The sequence below is a fragment of the Podarcis tiliguerta genome (assembly GCF_965153285.1).
Source record: "Podarcis tiliguerta genome assembly, chromosome: 2".
NCBI classification, from domain to species: Eukaryota; Metazoa; Chordata; class Lepidosauria; order Squamata; family Lacertidae; genus Podarcis; species Podarcis tiliguerta.
Window position 1 is genome coordinate 11,857,282 of NC_139535.1, and position 26,872 is coordinate 11,884,153.

Consider the following 26,872-nt stretch of genomic DNA (forward strand, 5'->3'; position numbering starts at 1 on the left):
TGTCATGGGTCTAAAGAAAAGTTTGTCTCTGAGCTCCTGCAGTTTCTGTCCTCTTTCCTTGTTTGCCCCCCAGAAAACGCAACTTTGGATCCAGCCAACTTTGGATCCTGCCTCATCCTGTCTGAGGATCAGGAGAGTGTGAGAGATGGAGATGCGGATCCAGATCTCCCCCAAAATCCTGAGAGATTCAATACACAAGGCCCCATGTGCTGGGGCAAGAGGGGATCACAGCGGGCAGATATTTCTGGGAGGTCATTGCAGGGAGTGAGGGGCATTGGGCTGTAGCGGGGACCAGGAAATCTGTGAGAAGGAAGGGCAAGTTGGCTCCTTGTCCTGAGGATGGGATCTGGGAGGTGGGGAAATGGGAAGGTGAGTATGGCCCCTCCTTCCCACCTGATGCCTCTGCTCTGTCCCTGCTTGAGGAGCCCAAGAGGATCCGAGGGACCCTGAACTCTCACCTGTCCTTTCACTCTGCAGATCCAGCAGCCCTTCTCCATGCATTCCCAGCATCCACCTTCTCAGGAGAAGACCCTCCAGCCCTTCTTTAACTCCAAGGACAAGCCATATGTGCAGGATTGAGACTGGCTGGCCCTTGTCTCAGTCCTGGTGCAACTCTCCCTTCTCAGACCAGCTTTCTACACAGCACTGATTGGCTTGCTGTTGGGTCAGTCAGGAGAGGAAGCCCGCCTCTTGTCCCTCCCCCAGGCAGCTTTCCCAAAGGAGTCACTTGTTTGGTTCATGTCCTCTCTGAATAAAGTGACAAAGGGCTGCATTCCTCTCATGGCAACAGGAGAACAGGGCCTTCTCTGCAGTGGCTCCGTGTCTGTGGAATGCTCTCCCCAGCAGAGAAGTTTGCCTGGTGCCTTCATTAGAAACCTTTAGGCACCAGGCAAAAATGTCCCTTTTTAATCAGGCCTTTGGTTAAACTGCTTGACGTCCTTTTAAAATGTTCTTGGGTTGTTTTTATTCTGATTATATATGTTGTGATTTTTTTCTGTGAACCACCCTGAGACCTCCAGGTACACGGTATATAAATTCAGTGAAGAAGAAGAAGTGAATGGAGGGGGGCGGGGGAGGGGGGCGACAATTCATTCATTAGCCTGCAAAGTGGTCTGAGCCTGACGTGCTGATAGTAAAAGAAATACAACAAACTCCACCAGCTCCCACAGGGAAATGGTTCTTTAAATGAGCAGCCACCAAGGACGGCTTAATATAGTTCCACCATATCAAAGCGTCTCGGATATCATCTCCAAGAAAACAGAGATCCTGAGTAATCACATCTGAATTTCCTGGAAAGGAAACCCTCCTATTTGCTGACATAAAAGAGAGAAAACAAAACCAGCTCCCTCTTCCCGGTGACTCCGCCATGGCTGCCACTCGGGGTCCCGTCCGGGATCTCTGCGAGGAAGCCACTTGCCCCATCTGCCTGGAGTATTTCAGGGATCCAGTGATCATCCCGGAGTGCGGGCACAACTTCTGCCGATCCTGCCTGACCCAGTATTGGGAGAAATCCGAGGGAAAGGCTACCTGCCCTCATTGCAGGAAAACAGTGAAGCAAGGCAGCATCAGGAGAAACCAGCAGCTGGCAAATGTTGTGGAAATAGCCCAGAAATTCAGCCATCTGGGGGGCAAAGAGGAGGGAGAAGGAAAAGTGAGGGTCTGCGAGAAGCACCAGGAGCCCCTGAAGCTCTTCTGCCAGGAGGATGAAGCCCCCATCTGTGTGGTGTGTGACAGATCCAAGGAGCACAAAAGTCACGAGGTGGTTCCTCTGGAGGAGGCGTCGCAGGAGTACAAGGTGGGGAAAGGCAGTGGATCTTTATTGGGGGTGGAAGAGCTGCAGACCAGAGGGGCTTGCAAAATAAAAAATAAATATAAAATGTTGTAATGAATTCTCTCGTCTTGCAGCCCAAAAGGAATCCTCCAGCAAGAGATTTTGTGCAGCCTGATAAAACTAAACGTCTGAAACTTTATACAATAAACATTTTTCTTTTTGAGGGATTAAAGTGCCCCCAGTGACCCCCTGAATGCAGGCTGCAGTAAGTCCCCGGGAGGAAAGATTACAACATCTAGGATTAATTTAATAAAGAGGAGGGAGGAGATGTGGGAGGTGTGTTCAGTGTGGGGGACAAATAGCAAACCCCCCATGTTTCTCAGCTCTGATATAGGGCAGCCCCATTTCTGCCTCCTCTGGGATGAAAAAGGGGAACCTCTGCAAAACACCCAGGGATGTGGGGCAGGGAGCAAACATACAATTCAGCTTGCCTGTCAATGTATAATGCAGCCCAACTTGGACTTTGTTTTCTTTTCAGGATCAGATCAGCAGCTGCCTAGACAATGTGAGGAAGGAGAGAGAGAAAATTCTAGTATTTAAAGCAAACACAGAAAAGGAAAGCCAAGACCTGCTTGTAAGCACTATTGTTACTACTTTAAGATGAAAAATGCTACAGTCTAGAATCAATATCTGGGGGGGGGGGGGAGAGAATATGGAATACAGAAAGAGGTTTATTTTATCTCCCACAGAGCATGAAAGACCATTTAAAGGAGGGGTTGGACTTGTGAGTTTTTATGAACCTCTTTCTCTGTTGAATATGTCAGAAGTGTCCTTCCAAGGGAATTCAGATAACTGGCCTCTTCATCCTGCAAGAGCAGACTAGATGCCTGATTTTGGCCCACTGTTCTCTTCTTTCAACCTCTTTGCTGCAGAAACAAACATGTGCAGAGAGGGAAAAGATGGTGGCTGAGTTCAGGCGACTGCACCAGTTTCTGGAAGAACAAGAGAAGCTTCTTCTGGCCCAGATGGCAGAAGTGGAGAAGGAGATTGCAGCCCAAAGGGAGGAGCACCTGGCCAGACTCTCCAGGGAACTCTCCTCTCTTGACAGCCTCATCCGGGAGATGGAGGAGAAGCTTCAGGAACCAGCGAGTGAACTCCTGCAGGTCAGGCCTCATCCTGATGCGAGAGGGTGGAGGGGGCTGCTTCAGACAACAGGCAGGAGAATAACATCTTAGCCCCCCCCCCCCCCGCCAAAGAAACCTGTTCTAAAATAAACAATTGGTACATGAAGTGTGGAAGGCCTGGTATCGCAAAAGCGGCCTTGCTTGATCAAACCACAAGCCCCTTCATTCTCTCATCATGTTCTCACATTGACCAACCAGAGGTCTCTGGGAATCTTTAAAAACCAGTAGCTCTCTGCCCACCTTTTTCCCCAGTAAGTGCTGGTCAGCTGCTTAGTACAGTGGTACCTCGGGTTACATACGCTTCAAGTTACATACGCTTCAGGTTACAGACTCCACTAACCCAGAAATAGTACCTCGGCTTAAGAACTTTGCTTCAGGATGAGAACAGAAATTGTGCTCCAGCGGCAGCGGGAGGCCCCATTAACTAAAGTGGTGCTTCAGGTTAAGACCAGTTTCAGGTTAAGAATGGACCTCCGGAACGAATTAAGTACTTAACCTGAGGTACCACTGTATTGATAACTGGGGTCATCCGGAGGTTTGGAGCACGTTGTCAGCAATATGCTGGTGACTCTCCTTTACATTTGCAGGTGAGGCAGTGGAAGTGCTGGACCAGTGTCTTGTCTCTCTAACAGACTGGATGAGAGTCAACAAACTGAAAGGCAATCCAGATAAGACTGAGGCACTCTTAGTGGGTGGTTCCTTAGACCAGAAGGGTGGGAGATGGGCTGCTCTTGATGGGGTTACACCTCCTCTGAAGGAGTGGGTACATCGCTTGGGGGTTGCACATAGGGCTTCCTCTGAAGTCAGTTTGTATTATTTAGTTGTTCTTGTTTTGTTTTTATTATGAATTTTATGTTTTTGTGATTTTATTTGGGGAACTGCTGAGAGACCTGCGGGTATAGGGTGGTATACAAAATGATAATGACAACAGCAGAAATAACAACAACAAACTGATGACAGTGCTCTGGCTCCACTAACATCTTTCTTTCTTTCCTTCCAGGATATTGGAAGCTTCTTGCAGAGGTAAGTGATGGGAAAACCCCTGCCTTATTCTGATGCTACAAAAGTTCCTGTTTAACAGGTGGGAAACTCGCTCTCCTGTTCCTCCTTCCAGAGATAGCTTAGGACTCCATCGTCCATTCCACCTTCCCACCAGAGCGGTACCTATTTATCTACTTGCACTTTTTGGCGTGCTTTCGAACTGCTAGGTTAGCAGGAGCAGGGACCGAGTAACGGGAGCTCACCCCATCGTGGGGATTCGAACCGCCAACCTTCAGATCGGCAAGCCCAAGAGGCTCAGTGGTTTAGACCACAGTGCCACCCTCGTCCCTTAAATATCTAGTGTATTTTAGGCTCCTGCTGGTTCTTCTTCAGACATAAGAATGTGAGAAAGGGCCCTGCTGGAACAGGCCAGTGGACCATCTCGTCCAGCATCCTGTTTTCACAATGATTAACCAGATGCCAATGCGAAACCCGTGGTGAGCAGGATCTGAGCCCCAGAGGACACTCCCCTCCTGTGGTTTCAGAGGCACCACTGCCTTTGAGCCAGCCATCGTGAAGAGAAGGCGCTGAGAGCCTTCTCCCCCAAACACCAGCAACATATTCAAACACTCATGAATTTTGAGAGTCCTCCATGTTTAGGAAATACTGCTTTAATTTCAAAGATCTTCTCTATTTTTAAAATATACCCACTGTGCTAAAATACATTTATAATGTTAAATGCAAAATCCATTCTAAAGCATTCTGAACTTCCTTATATTTCAGAAATGCACATACCAGATATATTTTGTTTTGCTCATTAATCACTTGAAATGCTTCACTAAAACTGGTGTAGTCCTAAAATCTCTGCATAAGGACCCAGTATTGCTCACTTTCATAAAAAAAATAATTTGCATATATCAGCTTCTTTACCTTCAATCTCATATTCATATATTTCCTTCAGCATATTTTGGAAGCAGGTGTGTGTTTGTTGTTCTTCAACTTAGATGCTTTCTAAATCCACACATCATCCTATATGCTCCTTTTTGCCATAGGAAAATCCTGCTCCCAAGTCTTCATGATATATCCATCATGCCTTTTCATCAGGATGAGACACCTGCCTTGTCTGAAAGTCCTTTTAATTCAAAGGATGGTGGCTTGACTTTGTTCTTCTCCTCCCAGGTCTCAGGAGAAGGAGAACTTAGAGGATCCTCCTGTGGCTTTTCCTCCTGCCCTGAAGTGGAAGATTTGGGACTTCTGCGATATTAATCCCTTCCTGGAGGGAGTCATGGAAAAATTCAGAGGTAATAAAGAAGGGCTGAAAGGATTGTTAGCTGGATGTTTAGAAGTGTTCATAACAAGCTCCAGGTCATACGGAATATTAGCCAAGCCAGGAAGTTTTATTTATTTATTCTCTTTCAAAATCTAGAAGCCGCACTTTTATATGTAGATGAGGGTCCTGGGGGCCCTGCTCCTCCTCCCTGAACTTTGACATGACCTTATGCAGGGATAGCCAGTAGGATGAGTTTCAGATAGTTTTAACTGCAACTCCCATAAACTCCAGCTGGCGTGGCCTGTGGTTAGGGATGATGGGACTTGTAGTCCGCGACACCTGGCTACAATCTCATGAGCTCATATTCTTGTTGCCAGGTTTGTTGTCTGAATGATAGTGTGATGCTAAATTCTGTTCCTCTTTCTCTTCCAGACACTGTGGAATATGGACTTCAGCTGCAAAAGGGTACATATAATAATAATAATAATAATAATAATAATAATAATAATATTTCTACCCTGCCCATCTGGCTGGGTTTTCCCAGCCATTTTCCCAGGCACAAATTTGGGAGAGATGGGATCCACTTCTCAAAAGACCAGGCCACTGCAGCTCTTCCGTCCATGCCTTCTTTCCCCTTCTTTCCCAGAGGCATCCAAGGGACTCCTGCATCTCACTGCAGAACATGGAGTGGACTCTCCTTCCTTGGAGGTTTTTAAGCAGAGTTGGGTGGCCCCCTGTGGTGGATGCTTTAGTTGGGATCCCTGCATTGCAGGGGGTTGGACTAGATGACCCTTGGGGTCCCTTCCAACTCTACAACCATATGATGCGCTTTCAAGAATCCCAAGCAGGACATTTCACACAAAGGGGTCGGGGAGCCCAGGGACGTAGCGTGGGTTGTCAGCACCCGGGGCAAGGCAAGTAATTTGTGCCCCCCCCCGCTGCACTATCCCTCCCCCAGATAGTCCCTCGCTCTCTCTCCGCACCGCACCGCACGCCTGGCACCCTCCCCTCCACAGTGGGCGGCGACCCGGCGGCTCGGATCGGATTCGCACAGCCAGCACTGCAGTGAGAGAGAGTGAGTGAGCCAGGTAGGGGCAGAGAGCTGCGAGTGCAAGCGCCCCCCCCCCCCGATGTTGCGCCCGGTGCGGCCGGCCCCCCCTGCACCCCCACGCTACGCAAGGGGGGGAGCCTAACCACTTTCTTGCTTTTTCTAAACTATCTGGAAGGATGGGGTCTAACATTACATTAAACTGATTGGCAGCAAGTGCTCTCGCTCTTTTTCTAGTTTTACCTGGTATGTCAAGCATGGTCTGTGATGGGCTATAATATAATGTTAAATATGTAACTGAAAGTTGAATGGTGGTTACAACATATAACTCTACAATCATATGATGGGCTTTCAAGAATCCCAGGCAGGACATTTCACACAAAGGGGTCGGGGAGCCTAACCACTTTATTGCTTTTTATAAACTATCTGGAAGGATGGACTATAACATAATATTAAATATGTAACTGAAAGTTGAATGGTGGTTACAAGGAGGGTGAGAGCACCTTCTGCCAGATTTACGTGGCATGTCAAGCATGGTCTGGCATGTGATGTGAGGTAAAATATTAAGGTGTGAATTAGGGAGTCCCTGCTTTGACTCCCTTTTGCCATGAACTGTGTGGGGTGGGGGTGGCCTTAGACAAGCCACTGTCTCTCTGCCTCAGTCCTCCCATCTGGAAAATGGGCATGCTCAGATTGACTTAACTTACAGGGAAGTTGCAAGGGTTCTATGTAGATAGAGTGTGTTAAGTACGTTGAACCCTTGAAAGAACTTCAAATGTTTCAAGAATCATCAATAAGAACTTGATGAACACCCCTGTCTCCAATGCAGAACCATGGACTCCCTGTTCATTTCAGAAGGGATGCTGTTTCTGTCATGTTCCTAAAGAAAAGTCAGCTTCCCCGTTGACGTCGTTTCTCTTCTCTTTCCCCCCACAGAAAATGTAACTTTGGATCCAGACACAGCACATCCCCGCCTGATCCTGTCCGAGGATCGAAAGAGTGTGAGCTGGGGAGAAGGGCGTCAAGACCTGCCGGACAACCCTGAGAGATTTGACAGATATACCTATGTGCTGGGATGTGAGGTTTTCACAGCAGGCAGACATTTCTGGGAAGTCACTGTGGGAAGAGAGGAGGGGTGGGGGGTGGGGGTGGCCAGAAAATCTATGAAAAGGAAGGGCAAGTTACATTTTAATACTTCGGAAGGGATCTGGGGTTTGGGGAAGCGGGACGGAGGGTACGTCCCCCATAAGGCCCCTGTTCCAAGTGAGGAGCCCAAGAGGATCCGAGTGGCCCTGAACTGTGAAGGGAGACGGGTGTCCTTTTACGATGCTGATACAGCAGCCCTCCTCTACACGTTCCCTGCAGCCTCCTTCTCAGGAGAGACCCTCCAGCCCTTGTTTTACGTGAGGAAGAAAGAGAACCTGAGACTCTCTTGACTTGAGGGTGCAGACAGACAAGCGTCAATCATGATGCAACTCTCTCTTCTTGGGCCAGCTTTTTAAATGACACTGGGCAACAAACCTTACTCAGCCTCAATCCTGTTCTCAGATTCCCTTTTCCTCCTCCAAGATGGAGGGAGATGGAAGTTCCAAAATCCCTTTTTTTGCTACTCCTCAGGGAAGCTTAGGTGGCAATTCAGCAAAATCTCCCTATCCAAAGAGACCTGTTTTCTAGTTGAGTGCAGATTGCACCCTGGAGGCCTTCCTCAAAACACAAATTACCGTATTTTTCGCTCTATAAGACGCACCAGACCACAAGACGCACCTAGTTTTTGGAGGAGGAAAACAAGAAAAAAAATATTCTGAATCTCAGAAGCCAGAACAGCAAGAAGGATCGCTACACTGTGAAAGCAGCAATCCCTCTTGCTGTTCTGGCTTCTGGGATAGCTGCGCAGCCTGCATTCGCTCCATAAGACGCACACACATTTCCCCTTACTTTTTAGGAGGGAGTCTTATAGAGCAAAAAATAAGGTAATAAATAGAAAGAACACGAGAGACCGGGAAACACTGTTGGAAGGGACTGTGTGAGATCTCACAGGAGTCTCCAGAGCCCAGAAAGCAATGGGAGGGGGGGCTTTGGCAGTGGGGGGGGGATTTCTAAGTCCACCTTGCTTACCAGCCTCTGGAAAGGTCAAGATCTTTGGCTTCGGACAAGTAAGGATGGTTGCTTGGGGGGCATTTTCAAGGGTTTTCCTGACTTATGCAATATTGCCCTTCCATACACGAAGAGTCGGACACGACTAAACAACAACAAAAATGCTGACCCCAGGAATGTAACCCCCCACGTAGGTCTTGGGCCTCGAGGTAACATAATCCCCTCTGACAATGAGGAGCCTCTGTCAGAGGTTCTGAATGACAATCTAGACTAGAGAATTTCAGGAGCGGGTGGTAAATTCCCATGTATACAATTATTTTCTCCAAGGTGCTTCGTAGTGAACAGTCAGATGCTTACCTGTATTTTTAGAGATCACCTCTTCTTATATTTTTGAATAATGGGCCTGAAAGTATTTGGGACATGTTTCCTGTGCTAACGTGTTTGATTCTATTAAAGATTGTACGTCTTGTTGCTCCTATTTTGTCTGATACTCAATAGTATAATATCCATTCCCCATGACACTTCCTCCAGGGATTTTAGGAGGGTGATATCCTGTTTTATCCTCAGAGGAACCCTGTGAGGTAGAAGAGGCTGAGCTGAGAGACTTAGAATAAGGAAACACGTTCAAGTTTATGGTCAAATAGATTTGAACCTGGGCCTTGTCCCCCCAAATCCAACACCCTGTGCACTCAAAATGTGAAATCTTAAGCCTAAGATTCCCTTCAGAGGTGTGCTTGAAAGCCCTCCCTGCAAAGCTCCTCTCTATGTTGTAGCTTCTCTTCAGACCTTCCTGTGTCGACCATGAATGTCTGCAGGAGGAGTCAATCCCGTTTGAGTGAGGGGCAGATTTCAGGGGCTTCCTTTAAGAAGCTTGTATTTCGCACCTGGGTCCAATTCTTGATCTCTGCATTCCAATTAAAATTGAAAGCAAATCCCCCAAGTCCTAGAAGGCTCAAGCTTGGGGCTCGCTGCCACCCATAACCTGAGCATTTCTCATAGCTATATTAGAATGGTTCTATAGAGTAAGAAAGGGGAAAGGTGTCCTACTGGGAAGTAAGCTGACCTCTCTTGCTACACCATGTTAATATCCAGGATAGCCCCCCCCCCCCCAAAAAAAAAGACCACATTAAAACGCTGTAGAATAGTAAGCAGCCAGAGGCCTGGTTGAAGAGGAGTGTTTTCGCCTGACACCTAAAAATATTTTCACATTTTTATTAGGAATGCCTATAAACCACTGAAGAGTGCAATAATGCCATACTGGTAAACAACAAGTAAAAAAGAAATAGATCATAAAATACTGCCCGTAAATAAACTTTTCAATTTTCAGAAATAATGACAATAAAAGGTTTTTCAATGAAAGTTCTCTTTCACATATTCAGGAGGTATATGGGATCAGTGGGGGAAAGCTAGGAGCTGTACAGCAGATTGAAAATACGCCAGCATTCATCCTATATGACTTCAGAAGCGACCTTTTCCCATCTTTCGCACTACCATTCTTAAAATTTTAAAAATCCATATGAAAGCAGCTCTGAAGTCCAGCTACCTTCACACCTGCAGGGGGCAGCAGAGACCAGAATGTCACCGGCTTCAATTTCCTGGAAAGGAAAACACCCCCAGTTCTTGAATGGGCAAAAGAGAGAGTGAAATTTAACACACACACCCGCCCCATGGCTGCGACTGGGGGTCCCATCCATGCAGGACTTCTGCAAGGAAGACACTTGCTCCATCTGCCTGGAGTATTTCAGGGATCCAGTGATCATCCCTGATTGTGGGCACAACTTTTGCAGAGCCTGCCTGAGCCAGTGCTGGGGGGAGTTGGAAACTGGGGCATCGTGTTCTGTCAGCCTCAGACGTTCCGCTTGAAAAATGAGGGCGATAAAAGTGTCTTAACATACAGGGTCCATGTACGGATTCTATGCAGATAATGTGCCGGAAGTGCTCTGAACACTTGAAAGAACAAATGGTTTCAAGATTTATTACTGAGAACTTGTGGAGCATCCCAAACGCAGGGCATTGAGCGGGAAGGAAATTTCTGCCACGGGTCTAAAGAAAAGTTCATCTCTGAGCTCTGTTTCTGTCCTCTTTCCTCATCTGCCCCCCAGAAAACGCAACTTTGGATCCAGCCAACTTTGGATCCTGCCTCATCCTGTCTAAGGTTCAAAAGAGTGTGAGAGATGGAGATGCAGATCAAGGTCTCCCCAACAATCCTGAGAGATTCGACACACACGTCCCCATGTGCTGGGACAAGAGGGGATCACAGCGGGCAGAAATTTCTGGGAGGTCATTGTAGGGAGTGAGGGGCATTGGGCCGTAGGGGGCGCAGGAAGTCTGTGAAGAGGAAGGGCAAGTTGGCTCCTTGTCCTGAGGATGGGATTTGGGAGGTGGGGAAATGGGAAGGAGAATAGGGCCCCTCCTTCCCTCCTGATGCCTCTGCTCTGTCCCTGCTTGAGGATCCGAGGGACCCTGAACTCTCACCTGTCCTTTCATGATGCAGATCCAGCAGCCCTTCTCCATTCATTCCCAGCATCCACCTTCTCAGGAGAAGACCCTACAGCCCTTCTTTCTCTCCAGGGAGAAGCCCTAAGTGCAGGACAGAGATGGGCCGGCCCTTGTCTCAGTCCTGGTGCCGCTCTCCCTTCTCAGACCAGCTTTCTACACAGCACTGATTGGCTTGCTGTTGGGTCAGTCGGGAGAGGAAGCCCGCCTCTTGTCCCTCCCCCAGGCAGCTTTCCCAAATGAGTCACTTGTTTGGTTCATGTCCTCTCGGAATAAAGTGAGAAAGGGCTGCATTCCTCACATGGCAACAGGAGAACGGGGCCTTCTCTGCAGTGACTCCGTGTCTGTGGAATGCTCTCCCCAGCAGGGAAGTTTGCCTGGTGCCTTCATTAGAAACCTTTAGGCACCAGGCAAAAATGTCCCTTTTTAATCAGGCCTTTGGTTAAACTGCTTGACGTCCTTTTAAAATGTTCTTGGGTTGTTTTTATTCTGATTATATATGTTGTGATTTTTTTCTGTGAACCGCCCTGAGACCTCCAGGTATACGGTATATAAATTAAGTGAAGAAGAAGAAATGAGTGGATTAAGGCGGGGGAGGGGGGCGACAATTCATTCATTAGCCTGCAAAGTGGTCTGAGCCTGACGTGCTGATAGTAAAAGAAATACAACAAACTCCACCAGCTCCCACAGGGAAATGGTTCTTTAAATGAGCAGCCACCAAGGACGGCTTAATATAGTTCCACCATATCAAAGCGTCTCGGATATCATCTCCAAGAAAACAGAGATCCTGAGTAATCACATCTGAATTTCCTGGAAAGGAAACCCTCCTATTTGCTGACGTAAAAGAGAGAAAACGAAACCAGCTCCCTGTTCCCGGTGACTCCGCCATGGCTGCCACTCGGGGTCCCGTCCGGGATCTCTGCGAGGAAGCCACTTGCCCCATCTGCCTGGAGTATTTCAGGGATCCAGTGATCATCCCGGAGTGCGGGCACAACTTCTGCCGATCCTGCCTGACCCAGTATTGGGAGAAATCCGAGGGAAAGGCTACCTGCCCTCAGTGCAGGAAAACAGTGAAGCAAGGCAGCATCAGGAGAAACCAGCAGCTGGCAAATGTTGTGGAAATAGCCCAGAAATTCAGCCATCTGGGGGGCAAAGAGGAGGGAGAAGGAAGAGGAAGGGTCTGCGAGAAGCACCAGGAGCCCCTGAAGCTCTTCTGCAAGGAGGATCAAAGCCCCATCTGTGTGGTGTGTGACAGATCCAAGGAGCACAAAAGCCACGAGGTGGTTCCTCTGGAGGAGGCGTCCCAGGAGTACAAGGTGAGAAAAGGCAGTGGATCTTTATTGGGGGTGGAAGAGCTGCAGACCAGAGGGGCTTGCAAAATAAAAAATAAATATAAAATGTTGTAATGAATTCTCTCGTCTTGCAGCCCAAAAGGAATCCTCCAGCAAGAGATTTTGTGCAGCCTGATAAAACTAAACGTCTGAAACTTTATACAATAAACATTTTTCTTTTTGAGGGATTAAAGTGCCCCCAGTGACCCCCTGAATGCAGGCTGCAGTAAGTCCCCGGGAGGAAAGATTACAACATCTAGGATTAATTTAATAAAGAGGAGGGGGGAGATTTTGGAGGTGTGTTCAGTGTGGGGGACAAATAGCAAACCCCCCATGTTTCTCAGCTCAGATATAGGGCAGCCCCATTTCTGCCTCCTCTGGGATGAAAAAGGGGAACCTCTGCAAAACACCCAGGGATGTGGGGCAGGGAGCAAACATACAATTCAGCTTGCCTGTCAATGTATAATGCAGCCCAACTTGGACTTTGTTTTCTTTTCAGGATCAGATCAGCAGCTGCCTAGACAATGTGAGGAAGGAGAGAGAGAAAATTCTAGTATTTAAAGCAAACACAGAAAAGGAAAGCCAAGACCTGCTTGTAAGCACCATTGTTACTACTTTAAGATGAAAAATGCTATAGTCTAGAATCAATATCTGGGGTGGGGGGAGAGAATATGGAATACAGAAAGAGGTTTATTTTATCTCCCACAGAGCATGAAAGACCATTTAAAGGAGGGGATGGACTTGTGAGTTTTTATGAAGCTCTTTCTCTGCTGAATATGTCAGAAGTGTCCTTACGAGGGAATTGGGATAACTGGCCTCTTCATTCTCAAGAGCAGACTAGATGCCTGATTTTGGCCCACTGTTCTCTTCTTTCAACCTCTTTGCTGCAGAAACAAACAGGTGCAGAGAGGGAAAAGATGGTGGCTGAGTTCAGGCGACTGCACCAGTTTCTGGAAGAACAAGAGAATCTTCTTCTGGCCCAGATGGAAGAGGTGGAGAAGGAGATTGCAGCCCAAAGGGAGGAGCACCTGGCCAGACTCTCCAGGGAACTCTCCTCTCTTGACAGCCTCATCCGGGAGATGGAGGAGAAGCTTCAGGAACCAGCGAGTGAACTCCTGCAGGTCAGGCCTCATCCTAATGCGAGAGGGTGGAGTGGGCTGCTTCAGACAACAGGCAGGAGAATAACATCTTAGCCCCCCCCCCCCCCAAAAGCTGCTGCAAGGAAAAGAATTGGTACATGATGGGTGAAAGGTCTGGGGTCACAATAGGGGATCTGCTAGATCAAACCACAGGTCCCTTCACTCTAGTATCGTGTTCTCACACTGGCCAACCAGAGGTCTCTGGGAAGCCTTAAAAACCAGTAGCTCTCTGCCCACCTCTGTTTCCCAGTAAGTGCTGGTCAGCTGCTTAGTATTGATAACTGGGGTCATCCGGAGGTTTGGAGCACGTTGTCAGCAATATGCTGGTGACTCTCCTTTACATTTGCAGGTGAGGCAGTGGAAGTGCTGGACCAGTGTCTTGTCTCTCTAACAGACTGGATGAGAGCCAACAAACTGAAAGGCAATCCAGATAAGACTGAGGCACTCTTAGTGGGTGGCTGCTTAGACCAGAAGGGTGGGAGATGGGCTGGTCTTGATGGGGTTACACCTCCTCTGAAGGAGTGGGTACATCGCTTGGGGGTTGTACATAGGGCTTCCTCTGATGTCAGTTTGTATTATTTGGTTGTTCTTGTTTTGTTTTTATTATGAATTTTATGTTTTTGTGATTTTATTTGGGGAACTGCCGAGAGACCTGCGGGTATAGGGTGGTATACAAAATCGATAATGACAACAGCAGAAATAACAACAACAAACTGACGACAGTGCTCTGGCTCCACTGACATCTTTCTTTCTTTCTTTCCCTCCAGGATATTGGAAGCTTCTTGCAGAGGTAAGTGATGGGAAACCCCTGCCTTATTCTGATGCTACAAAAGTTCCTGTTTAATGAGTGAGAAACTCACTCTCCAGTTTCTCCTTCCAGAGATAGCTTAGGACTCCATCGTCTATTTCACAAAATCACAGACAAAAACAGGGACACATTTCCCTAGTCATTTGTAGCTATTGGTCTCATCTAGAATCATAGGAAGGAAGCCATTCCTTGTTCCCCTCCAGTACATATTTTTCCGTTTTCCTTGATGGATTCATTTACTCCGGAATTGATACAGAAAAGCGGGAACATTCCTTATAGAAAAGGAAAAGGTAAAGGACCCCTGACTGTTAAGCCCAGTCATGAACGACTCTGGGGTTGCGGCGTTCATCTCACTTTACAGGCCGAGAGAACAGGCGTTTGTCCACAAACAGCTTTTCTGGGTTGTGTAGCTAGCATAACTAAGCTGCTTCTGACACAATGTAACACCGAAACCAGAGCAGCGCACGGAAAGGCCATTTACCTTCCCGCCAGAGTGGTACCTATTTATCTACTTGCACTTTTTGGCGTGCTTTCGAACTGCTAGGTGGGCAGGAGCTGGGACCGAGCAACGGGAGCTCACCCCATTGCGGGGATTTGAACCGCCAACCTTCAGATCGGCAAGCCCAAGAGGCTCAGTGGTTTAGACCACAGCGCCACCCACGTCCCTTAAATATCCAGTGTATTTCAGGCTCCTGCTAGTTCTTCTTCAGACATAAGAATGTGAGAAAGGGCCCTGCTGGATCAGGCCATGGCCCATCTCGTCCAGCATCCTGTTTTCACAGTGATTAACCAGATGCCAGTGGGAAACCGATGGGCAGGATCTGAGCCCCAGAGGACTCCCCTCCTGTGGTTTCAGAGGCGCCACTGCCTTTGAGCCAGCCATCGTGAAGAGCAGCCGCTGAGAGCCTTCTCCCCCAAACACCAGCAACATCTTCAAACACTCATGAATTTTGAAAATCTTCCATGTTCAGAAAACACTTCTTTAATTTCCAATATCCTCTGTATTTTTAAAATATAACCACTGTGCTAAAATACATTTATAATGTTAAATGCAAAAGCCATTCTAAAGCATTCTGAACTTCCTTATATTTCAGAAATGCACATACCAGATCTATTTTGTTTTGCTCATTAATCACTTGAAATGCTTCACTAAAACTGGTGTAGTCCTAAAATCTCTGCGTAAGGACCCAGTATTGCTCACTTTCATAAAAAAAAAAATAATTTGCATATATCAGCTTCTTTACCTTCAATCTCATATTAATATATTTCCTTCAGCAAATTTTGGAAGCAGGTGTGTGTTTGTTGTTCTTCAACCTCTTAGATGCTTTCTAAATCCACACATCATCCTATATGCTCCGTTTTGCCATTGGAAAACCCAGCTCCCAAGTCTTCATGATATATCCATCATGCCTTTTCATCAGGATGAGACACCTGCCTTGTCTGAAAGTTCTTTTAATTCAAAGGCTGGTGGCTTGACTTTGTTCTTTTCCTCCCAGGTCTCAGGAGAAGGAGAACTTAGAGGATCCTCCTGTGGCTTTTCCTCCTGCCCTGAAGTGGAAGATCTGGGACTTTGGAGATATTAATCCCTTCCTGGAGGGAGTCATGGAAAAATTCAGAGGTAATAAAGAAGGGCTGAAAGGATTGTTAGCTGGATGTTTAGAAGTGTTCATAACAAGCTCCAGGTCATACAGAATATTAGCCAAGCCAGGAAGTTTTATTTATTCTCTTTCAAAATCTAGAAGCCGCAATTTTATATGTAGATGAGGGTCCTGGGGGCCCTGCTCCTCCTCCCTGAACCTTATGCAGGATAGCCAGTAGGATGAGTTTCAGATAGTTTTAACTGCAACTCCCATAAACTCCAGCTGGCGTGGCCTGTGGTTAGGGATGATGGGACTTGTAGTCCGCAACACCTGGCTACAGTCTCATGAGCTCATATTCTTGTTGCCAGGTTTGTTGTCTGAATGAGAGTGTGATGCTAAATTCTGTTCCTCTTTCTCTTCCAGACACTGTGGAATATGGACTTCAGCTGCAAAAAGGTACATATAATAATAATAATAATAATAATAATAATAATAATAATAATAATAAATATTTCTACCCTGCCCATCTGGCTGGGTTTTCCCAGCCATTTTCCCAGGCACAAATTTGGGAGAGATGGGATCCACTTCTCAAAAGACCAGGCCACTGCAGCTCTTCCGTCCATGCCTAATTTCCCCTTCTTTCCCAGAGGCATCCAATGCAGGGACTCCTGCATCTCACTGCAGAACTTCCTTGGAGGTTTTTAAGCAGAGGTTGGGTGGCCCCCTGTGGTGGATGCTTTAATTCAGATTTCTGCATTGCAGGGGGTTGGACTAGATGACCCTTGGGGTCCCTTCCAACTCTACAATCATATGATGCACTTTCAAGAATGCCAAGCAGGACATTTCACACAAACTGAAAGTTGAATGGTGGTTACAAGGAGGGTGAGAGCACCTTCTGCCAGATTCACCTGGCGTGTCAAGCGTGGTCTGTAATGTGATGTGAGGTAAAATATTAGGGTGTGAATTAGGGAGTCCCTGCTTTGACTCCCTTTTGCCATGAACTGTGGGGGTGGAGGTGGCCTTAGACAAGCCACTGTCTCTCTGCCTCAGTCCTCCCATCTGGAAAATGGGCATGCTCAGATTGACTTAACTTACAGGGAAGTTGCAAGGGTTCTATGTAGATAGAGTGTGTTAAGTACGTTGAACCCTTGAAAGAACTTCAAATGGTTCAAGAATCATCAATAAGAACTTGATGAACACCCCTGTCTCCAATGCAGAGTCATGGACAGGGTCAGCTTCCCAGTTGACGTCGTTTCTCTTCTCTTTCCTCCTCTGCCCCCACAGAAAATGTAACTTTGGATCCAGACACAGCACATCCCCACCTCATCCTGTCTGAGGATGAAAAGAGTGTGAGCTGGGGAGAAGGGCGTCAAGACCTGCCAGACAACCCTGAGAGATTTGACACATATGGCTATGTGCTGGGGTTTGAGGGTTTCACATCAGGCAGACATTTCTGGGAGGTCACTGTGGGAAGAGAGGAGGGGTGGGGGGTGGGGGTGGCCAGAAAGTCTGTGAAGAGGAAGGGAGTCTTCTATTTTGGTCCTACAGAAGGGATCTGGGGTTTGTGGAAGTTGAACAGAGGGTACGTCCCCCTTGAGGCCCCTGTTCCAAGTGAGGAGCCCAAGAGGATCCGAGTGGCCCTGAACTGTGAAGGGGGACGGGTGTCCTTTTACGATGCTGATACAGCAGCCCTCCTCTACACATTCTCAGCAGCCTCCTTCTCAGGAGAGACCCTCCAGCCCTTGTTTTACGTGGGGAAGAAAGAGAACCTGAGAATCTCTTGACTTGAGGGTGCAGACAGACAAGCGTCAATCATGATGCAACTCTCTCTTCTTGGGCCAGCTTTTTAAATGACACTGGACAACAAACCTTCCTCAGCCTCAATCCTGCTCTCAAATTCCCTCTTCCTCCCCCAAGATCTCCACTGGCCAGGGAGATGGAAGTTCCAAACCCCCTTTTTTTGCTACTCCTCAGGGAAGCTTGTGTGGCAATTCAGCAAAATCTCCCTATCCAAAGAGACCTATTTGCTAGTTGAGTGCAGATTGCACCCTGGACGCCTTCCTCAGAACACAAATTACCGTATTTTTCACTCTATAAGACGCACCAGACCACAAGACGCACCTAGTTTTTGGAGGAGGAAAACAAGAAAAAAAATATTCTGAATCTCAGAAGCCAGAACAGCAAGAAGGATCGCTACACTGTGAAAGCAGCAATCCCTCCTGCTGTTCTGGCTTCTGGGATAGCTGCGCAGCCTGCATTCGCTCCATAAGACGCACACACATTTCCCCTTACTTTATAGGAGGGAAAAAGTGAGTCTTATAGAGCAAAAAATAAGGTAATAAATAGAAAGAACACGAGAGACCGGGAAACACTGTTGGAAGGGACTGTGTGAGATCTCTCAGGAGTCTCCAGAGCCCAGAAAGCAATGGGAAGGGGGGCTTTGGCAGTGGGGGGGGGGGATTTCTAAGTCCACCTTGCTTCCCGGCCTCTAGAAAGGTCAAGATCTCTGGCTTCGGACAAGTAAGGATGGTTGCTTGGGGGGCATTTTTGAGGGTCTTCCTGACTTACTCAATATTGCCCTTCCATACACGAAGAGTCGGACACGACTAAACAACAACAAAAATGCTGACCCCAGGAATGCCACCCCCCCCCCCCACGTAGGTCTTGGGCCTCGATGTAGCAAAATCCTCTCTGACAATGAGGAGCCTCTGTCAGAGGTTCTGAATGACAATCTAGACTAGAGAATTTCGGGGGGGGGGGTAAATTCCCATGTATACAATTATTTACTCCAAGATGCTTTGTAGTGAACAGTCAGATACGTATCTGTATTTTTAGAGATCACCTCTTCTTATATTTTTGCATAATGGGCCTGAAAGTATTTGGGACATGTTTCCTGTGCTAACGTGTTTGATTCTATTAAAGATTGTACGTCTTGTTGCTCCTATTTTGTCTGATACTCAATAGTATAATATCCATTCCCCATGACACTTCCTCCAGGGATTTTAGGGGGGTGATATCCTTTTTTATCCTCAGAGGAACCCTGTGAGGTAGAAGAGGCTGAGCTGAGAGACTTAGAATAAGGAAACACGTTCAAGTTTACGGTCAAATAGATTTGAACCTGGGCCTTGTCACCCCAAATCCAACACCCTGTGCTCTCAGAATTTGAAATCTTAAGCCTAAGATTCCCTTCAGAGATGTGCTTGAAAGCCCTCCCTGCAAAGCTCCTCTCTATGTTGTAGCTTCTCTTCAGACCTTCCTGTGTTGACCATGAATGTCCGCAGGAGGAGTCAATCCCGTTTGAGTGAGGGGCAGATTTCAGGGGCTTCCTTTAAGAAGCTCATATTTCGCACCTGGGTCCATTTCTTGATCTCTGCATTCCGATTAAAAATGAAAGCAAATCCCCCAAGTCCTAGAAGGCTCAAGCTTGGGGCTCGCTGCCACTCATAACCTGAGTATTTCTCAAAACTTTCTTGGAATAGTTCTATAGAATAAGAAAGGGGAAAGGTGTCCTTTTGGGAAGTAAGCTGACCTCTCTTGCTACACCATGTTTATATCCAAGATAGCCCCCCCCCCCCCAAAAAAAAGACCACATTAAAACACCGCAGAATATTAATCAGCCAAAGGCCTGGTTAAGACGAGTGTTTTCGCCTGACACCTAAAAATATTTTCACATTTTTATTAGGAATGCCTATAAACCACTGAAGAGTGCAATAATGCCATACTGGTAAACAACAAGTAAAAAAGAAATAGATAATAAAATACTGCCCGTAAAGAAACTTTTCAATTTTCAGAAATAATGACAATAAAAGGTTTTTCAATAAAAGTTCTCTTCCACATATTCAGGAGGTATATGGGATCAGTGGGGGAAAGCTAGGAGCTGTACAGCAGATTGAAAATACGCCAGCATTCATCCTATATGACTTCAGAAGCAACCTTTTCCCATCTTTCGCACTACCATTCTTAAAATTTTAAAAATCCATATGAAACAGGCTCTGAAGTCCAGCTACCTTCCCACCTGCAGGGGGCAGCAGAGACCAGAATGTCACCGGCTTCAATTTCCTGGAAAGGAAAACACCCCCAGTTCTTGAATGGGCAAAAGAGAGAGTGAAATTTAACACACATACCCGCCCCATGGCTGCGACTGGGGGTCCCATCCATGCAGGACTTCTGCGAGGAAGACACTTGCTCCATCTGCCTGGAGTATTTCAGGGATCCAGTGATCATCCCCGATTGTGGGCACAACTTTTGCAGAGCCTGCCTGAGCCAGTTCTGGGGGGAGTTGGAAACTGGGGCATCGTGTTCTGTCAGTCTCAGACTTTCTGCTTGAAAAATGAGGACAATAAAAGTGTCTTAACATACAGGGTCTGTGTACGGATTCTGTGCAGATAATGTGCTGGAAGTGCTTTGAACACTTGAAAGATCAGATTGTTTCAAGAATTATTGTTGAGAACTTGTGGGGCATCCCGAACGCAGGGCATTGAGCGGGAATGAAATTTCTGTCATGGGTCTAAAGAAAAGTTTGTCTCTGAGCTCCTGCAGTTTCTGTCCTCTTTCCTTGTTTGCCCCCCAGAAAACGCAACTTTGGATCCAGCCAACTTTGGATCCTGCCTCATCCTGTCTGAGGATCAGGAGAGTGTGAGAGATGGAGATGCGGATCCAGATCTCCCCCAAAATCCTGAGAGATTCAATACACAAGGCCCCATGTGCTGGGGCAAGAGGGGATCACAGCGGGCAGATATTTCTGGGAGGTCATTGCAGGGAGTGAGGGGCATTGGGCTGTAGCGGGGACCAGGAAATCTGTGAGAAGGAAGGGCAAGTTGGCTCCTTGTCCTGAGGATGGGATCTGGGAGGTGGGGAAATGGGAAGGTGAGTATGGCCCCTCCTTCCCACCTGATGCCTCTGCTCTGTCCCTGCTTGAGGAGCCCAAGAGGATCCGAGGGACCCTGAACTCTCACCTGTCCTTTCACTCTGCAGATCCAGCAGCCCTTCTCCATGCATTCCCAGCATCCACCTTCTCAGGAGAAGACCCTCCAGCCCTTCTTTAACTCCAAGGACAAGCCATATGTGCAGGATTGAGACTGGCTGGCCCTTGTCTCAGTCCTGGTGCAACTCTCCCTTCTCAGACCAGCTTTCTACACAGCACTGATTGGCTTGCTGTTGGGTCAGTCAGGAGAGGAAGCCCGCCTCTTGTCCCTCCCCCAGGCAGCTTTCCCAAAGGAGTCACTTGTTTGGTTCATGTCCTCTCTGAATAAAGTGACAAAGGGCTGCATTCCTCTCATGGCAACAGGAGAACAGGGCCTTCTCTGCAGTGGCTCCGTGTCTGTGGAATGCTCTCCCCAGCAGAGAAGTTTGCCTGGTGCCTTCATTAGAAACCTTTAGGCACCAGGCAAAAATGTCCCTTTTTAATCAGGCCTTTGGTTAAACTGCTTGACGTCCTTTTAAAATGTTCTTGGGTTGTTTTTATTCTGATTATATATGTTGTGATTTTTTTCTGTGAACCACCCTGAGACCTCCAGGTACACGGTATATAAATTCAGTGAAGAAGAAGAAGTGAATGGAGGGGGGCGGGGGAGGGGGGCGACAATTCATTCATTAGCCTGCAAAGTGGTCTGAGCCTGACGTGCTGATAGTAAAAGAAATACAACAAACTCCACCAGCTCCCACAGGGAAATGGTTCTTTAAATGAGCAGCCACCAAGGACGGCTTAATATAGTTCCACCATATCAAAGCGTCTCGGATATCATCTCCAAGAAAACAGAGATCCTGAGTAATCACATCTGAATTTCCTGGAAAGGAAACCCTCCTATTTGCTGACATAAAAGAGAGAAAACAAAACCAGCTCCCTCTTCCCGGTGACTCCGCCATGGCTGCCACTCGGGGTCCCGTCCGGGATCTCTGCGAGGAAGCCACTTGCCCCATCTGCCTGGAGTATTTCAGGGATCCAGTGATCATCCCGGAGTGCGGGCACAACTTCTGCCGATCCTGCCTGACCCAGTATTGGGAGAAATCCGAGGGAAAGGCTACCTGCCCTCATTGCAGGAAAACAGTGAAGCAAGGCAGCATCAGGAGAAACCAGCAGCTGGCAAATGTTGTGGAAATAGCCCAGAAATTCAGCCATCTGGGGGGCAAAGAGGAGGGAGAAGGAAAAGTGAGGGTCTGCGAGAAGCACCAGGAGCCCCTGAAGCTCTTCTGCCAGGAGGATGAAGCCCCCATCTGTGTGGTGTGTGACAGATCCAAGGAGCACAAAAGTCACGAGGTGGTTCCTCTGGAGGAGGCGTCGCAGGAGTACAAGGTGGGGAAAGGCAGTGGATCTTTATTGGGGGTGGAAGAGCTGCAGACCAGAGGGGCTTGCAAAATAAAAAATAAATATAAAATGTTGTAATGAATTCTCTCGTCTTGCAGCCCAAAAGGAATCCTCCAGCAAGAGATTTTGTGCAGCCTGATAAAACTAAACGTCTGAAACTTTATACAATAAACATTTTTCTTTTTGAGGGATTAAAGTGCCCCCAGTGACCCCCTGAATGCAGGCTGCAGTAAGTCCCCGGGAGGAAAGATTACAACATCTAGGATTAATTTAATAAAGAGGAGGGAGGAGATGTGGGAGGTGTGTTCAGTGTGGGGGACAAATAGCAAACCCCCCATGTTTCTCAGCTCTGATATAGGGCAGCCCCATTTCTGCCTCCTCTGGGATGAAAAAGGGGAACCTCTGCAAAACACCCAGGGATGTGGGGCAGGGAGCAAACATACAATTCAGCTTGCCTGTCAATGTATAATGCAGCCCAACTTGGACTTTGTTTTCTTTTCAGGATCAGATCAGCAGCTGCCTAGACAATGTGAGGAAGGAGAGAGAGAAAATTCTAGTATTTAAAGCAAACACAGAAAAGGAAAGCCAAGACCTGCTTGTAAGCACTATTGTTACTACTTTAAGATGAAAAATGCTACAGTCTAGAATCAATATCTGGGGGGGGGGGGGAGAGAATATGGAATACAGAAAGAGGTTTATTTTATCTCCCACAGAGCATGAAAGACCATTTAAAGGAGGGGTTGGACTTGTGAGTTTTTATGAACCTCTTTCTCTGTTGAATATGTCAGAAGTGTCCTTCCAAGGGAATTCAGATAACTGGCCTCTTCATCCTGCAAGAGCAGACTAGATGCCTGATTTTGGCCCACTGTTCTCTTCTTTCAACCTCTTTGCTGCAGAAACAAACATGTGCAGAGAGGGAAAAGATGGTGGCTGAGTTCAGGCGACTGCACCAGTTTCTGGAAGAACAAGAGAAGCTTCTTCTGGCCCAGATGGCAGAAGTGGAGAAGGAGATTGCAGCCCAAAGGGAGGAGCACCTGGCCAGACTCTCCAGGGAACTCTCCTCTCTTGACAGCCTCATCCGGGAGATGGAGGAGAAGCTTCAGGAACCAGCGAGTGAACTCCTGCAGGTCAGGCCTCATCCTGATGCGAGAGGGTGGAGGGGGCTGCTTCAGACAACAGGCAGGAGAATAACATCTTAGCCCCCCCCCCCCCCGCCAAAGAAACCTGTTCTAAAATAAACAATTGGTACATGAAGTGTGGAAGGCCTGGTATCGCAAAAGCGGCCTTGCTTGATCAAACCACAAGCCCCTTCATTCTCTCATCATGTTCTCACATTGACCAACCAGAGGTCTCTGGGAATCTTTAAAAACCAGTAGCTCTCTGCCCACCTTTTTCCCCAGTAAGTGCTGGTCAGCTGCTTAGTACAGTGGTACCTCGGGTTACATACGCTTCAAGTTACATACGCTTCAGGTTACAGACTCCACTAACCCAGAAATAGTACCTCGGCTTAAGAACTTTGCTTCAGGATGAGAACAGAAATTGTGCTCCAGCGGCAGCGGGAGGCCCCATTAACTAAAGTGGTGCTTCAGGTTAAGACCAGTTTCAGGTTAAGAATGGACCTCCGGAACGAATTAAGTACTTAACCTGAGGTACCACTGTATTGATAACTGGGGTCATCCGGAGGTTTGGAGCACGTTGTCAGCAATATGCTGGTGACTCTCCTTTACATTTGCAGGTGAGGCAGTGGAAGTGCTGGACCAGTGTCTTGTCTCTCTAACAGACTGGATGAGAGTCAACAAACTGAAAGGCAATCCAGATAAGACTGAGGCACTCTTAGTGGGTGGTTCCTTAGACCAGAAGGGTGGGAGATGGGCTGCTCTTGATGGGGTTACACCTCCTCTGAAGGAGTGGGTACATCGCTTGGGGGTTGCACATAGGGCTTCCTCTGAAGTCAGTTTGTATTATTTAGTTGTTCTTGTTTTGTTTTTATTATGAATTTTATGTTTTTGTGATTTTATTTGGGGAACTGCTGAGAGACCTGCGGGTATAGGGTGGTATACAAAATGATAATGACAACAGCAGAAATAACAACAACAAACTGATGACAGTGCTCTGGCTCCACTAACATCTTTCTTTCTTTCCTTCCAGGATATTGGAAGCTTCTTGCAGAGGTAAGTGATGGGAAAACCCCTGCCTTATTCTGATGCTACAAAAGTTCCTGTTTAACAGGTGGGAAACTCGCTCTCCTGTTCCTCCTTCCAGAGATAGCTTAGGACTCCATCGTCCATTCCACCTTCCCACCAGAGCGGTACCTATTTATCTACTTGCACTTTTTGGCGTGCTTTCGAACTGCTAGGTTAGCAGGAGCAGGGACCGAGTAACGGGAGCTCACCCCATCGTGGGGATTCGAACCGCCAACCTTCAGATCGGCAAGCCCAAGAGGCTCAGTGGTTTAGACCACAGTGCCACCCTCGTCCCTTAAATATCTAGTGTATTTTAGGCTCCTGCTGGTTCTTCTTCAGACATAAGAATGTGAGAAAGGGCCCTGCTGGAACAGGCCAGTGGACCATCTCGTCCAGCATCCTGTTTTCACAATGATTAACCAGATGCCAATGCGAAACCCGTGGTGAGCAGGATCTGAGCCCCAGAGGACACTCCCCTCCTGTGGTTTCAGAGGCACCACTGCCTTTGAGCCAGCCATCGTGAAGAGAAGGCGCTGAGAGCCTTCTCCCCCAAACACCAGCAACATATTCAAACACTCATGAATTTTGAGAGTCCTCCATGTTTAGGAAATACTGCTTTAATTTCAAAGATCTTCTCTATTTTTAAAATATACCCACTGTGCTAAAATACATTTATAATGTTAAATGCAAAATCCATTCTAAAGCATTCTGAACTTCCTTATATTTCAGAAATGCACATACCAGATATATTTTGTTTTGCTCATTAATCACTTGAAATGCTTCACTAAAACTGGTGTAGTCCTAAAATCTCTGCATAAGGACCCAGTATTGCTCACTTTCATAAAAAAAATAATTTGCATATATCAGCTTCTTTACCTTCAATCTCATATTCATATATTTCCTTCAGCATATTTTGGAAGCAGGTGTGTGTTTGTTGTTCTTCAACTTAGATGCTTTCTAAATCCACACATCATCCTATATGCTCCTTTTTGCCATAGGAAAATCCTGCTCCCAAGTCTTCATGATATATCCATCATGCCTTTTCATCAGGATGAGACACCTGCCTTGTCTGAAAGTCCTTTTAATTCAAAGGATGGTGGCTTGACTTTGTTCTTCTCCTCCCAGGTCTCAGGAGAAGGAGAACTTAGAGGATCCTCCTGTGGCTTTTCCTCCTGCCCTGAAGTGGAAGATTTGGGACTTCTGCGATATTAATCCCTTCCTGGAGGGAGTCATGGAAAAATTCAGAGGTAATAAAGAAGGGCTGAAAGGATTGTTAGCTGGATGTTTAGAAGTGTTCATAACAAGCTCCAGGTCATACGGAATATTAGCCAAGCCAGGAAGTTTTATTTATTTATTCTCTTTCAAAATCTAGAAGCCGCACTTTTATATGTAGATGAGGGTCCTGGGGGCCCTGCTCCTCCTCCCTGAACTTTGACATGACCTTATGCAGGGATAGCCAGTAGGATGAGTTTCAGATAGTTTTAACTGCAACTCCCATAAACTCCAGCTGGCGTGGCCTGTGGTTAGGGATGATGGGACTTGTAGTCCGCGACACCTGGCTACAATCTCATGAGCTCATATTCTTGTTGCCAGGTTTGTTGTCTGAATGATAGTGTGATGCTAAATTCTGTTCCTCTTTCTCTTCCAGACACTGTGGAATATGGACTTCAGCTGCAAAAGGGTACATATAATAATAATAATAATAATAATAATAATAATAATAATATTTCTACCCTGCCCATCTGGCTGGGTTTTCCCAGCCATTTTCCCAGGCACAAATTTGGGAGAGATGGGATCCACTTCTCAAAAGACCAGGCCACTGCAGCTCTTCCGTCCATGCCTTCTTTCCCCTTCTTTCCCAGAGGCATCCAAGGGACTCCTGCATCTCACTGCAGAACATGGAGTGGACTCTCCTTCCTTGGAGGTTTTTAAGCAGAGTTGGGTGGCCCCCTGTGGTGGATGCTTTAGTTGGGATCCCTGCATTGCAGGGGGTTGGACTAGATGACCCTTGGGGTCCCTTCCAACTCTACAACCATATGATGCGCTTTCAAGAATCCCAAGCAGGACATTTCACACAAAGGGGTCGGGGAGCCCAGGGACGTAGCGTGGGTTGTCAGCACCCGGGGCAAGGCAAGTAATTTGTGCCCCCCCCCGCTGCACTATCCCTCCCCCAGATAGTCCCTCGCTCTCTCTCCGCACCGCACCGCACGCCTGGCACCCTCCCCTCCACAGTGGGCGGCGACCCGGCGGCTCGGATCGGATTCGCACAGCCAGCACTGCAGTGAGAGAGAGTGAGTGAGCCAGGTAGGGGCAGAGAGCTGCGAGTGCAAGCGCCCCCCCCCCCCGATGTTGCGCCCGGTGCGGCCGGCCCCCCCTGCACCCCCACGCTACGCAAGGGGGGGAGCCTAACCACTTTCTTGCTTTTTCTAAACTATCTGGAAGGATGGGGTCTAACATTACATTAAACTGATTGGCAGCAAGTGCTCTCGCTCTTTTTCTAGTTTTACCTGGTATGTCAAGCATGGTCTGTGATGGGCTATAATATAATGTTAAATATGTAACTGAAAGTTGAATGGTGGTTACAACATATAACCTACAATCATATGATGGGCTTTCAAGAATCCCACAACCCACATACCCATCCCTAATCCATTATTAACCCTTCTTTATCTCTCCAAATCCT

At 47.3% G+C, this 26,872-nt stretch overlaps 3 protein-coding genes across 3 annotated transcripts in view; all 3 read left to right on the forward strand.

Moving 5' to 3' along the window:
* Window positions 1-26,872, forward strand: part of LOC310672838 (uncharacterized protein) — a 52,041-nt gene that overhangs the window by 8,450 nt on the left and 16,719 nt on the right. Inside the window, exons 8-13 of the mRNA XM_083430494.1 lie at window positions 1,272-1,795; window positions 2,310-2,405; window positions 2,704-2,934; window positions 3,956-3,978; window positions 5,116-5,237; window positions 16,126-16,158. Coding sequence (XP_083286620.1) covers window positions 1,272-1,795; window positions 2,310-2,405; window positions 2,704-2,934; window positions 3,956-3,978; window positions 5,116-5,237; window positions 16,126-16,158 — 1,029 coding nt within the window. The remainder of the gene's footprint in view (window positions 1-1,271; window positions 1,796-2,309; window positions 2,406-2,703; window positions 2,935-3,955; window positions 3,979-5,115; window positions 5,238-16,125; window positions 16,159-26,872) is intronic.
* The window catches only part of LOC310670576 (E3 ubiquitin-protein ligase TRIM7-like), a 59,978-nt gene that overhangs the window by 6,445 nt on the left and 26,661 nt on the right, over window positions 1-26,872 (forward strand). The window lies entirely within an intron of this gene.
* Window positions 21,551-26,872, forward strand: part of LOC310670997 (E3 ubiquitin-protein ligase TRIM7-like) — a gene marked incomplete at its 3' end in the record, with an annotated part of 9,163 nt that continues 3,841 nt past the window's right edge. Inside the window, exons 1-5 of the mRNA XM_083426895.1 lie at window positions 21,551-21,994; window positions 22,509-22,604; window positions 22,903-23,133; window positions 24,155-24,177; window positions 25,315-25,436. Coding sequence (XP_083283021.1) covers window positions 21,566-21,994; window positions 22,509-22,604; window positions 22,903-23,133; window positions 24,155-24,177; window positions 25,315-25,436 — 901 coding nt within the window. The 5' untranslated portion in view covers window positions 21,551-21,565. The remainder of the gene's footprint in view (window positions 21,995-22,508; window positions 22,605-22,902; window positions 23,134-24,154; window positions 24,178-25,314; window positions 25,437-26,872) is intronic.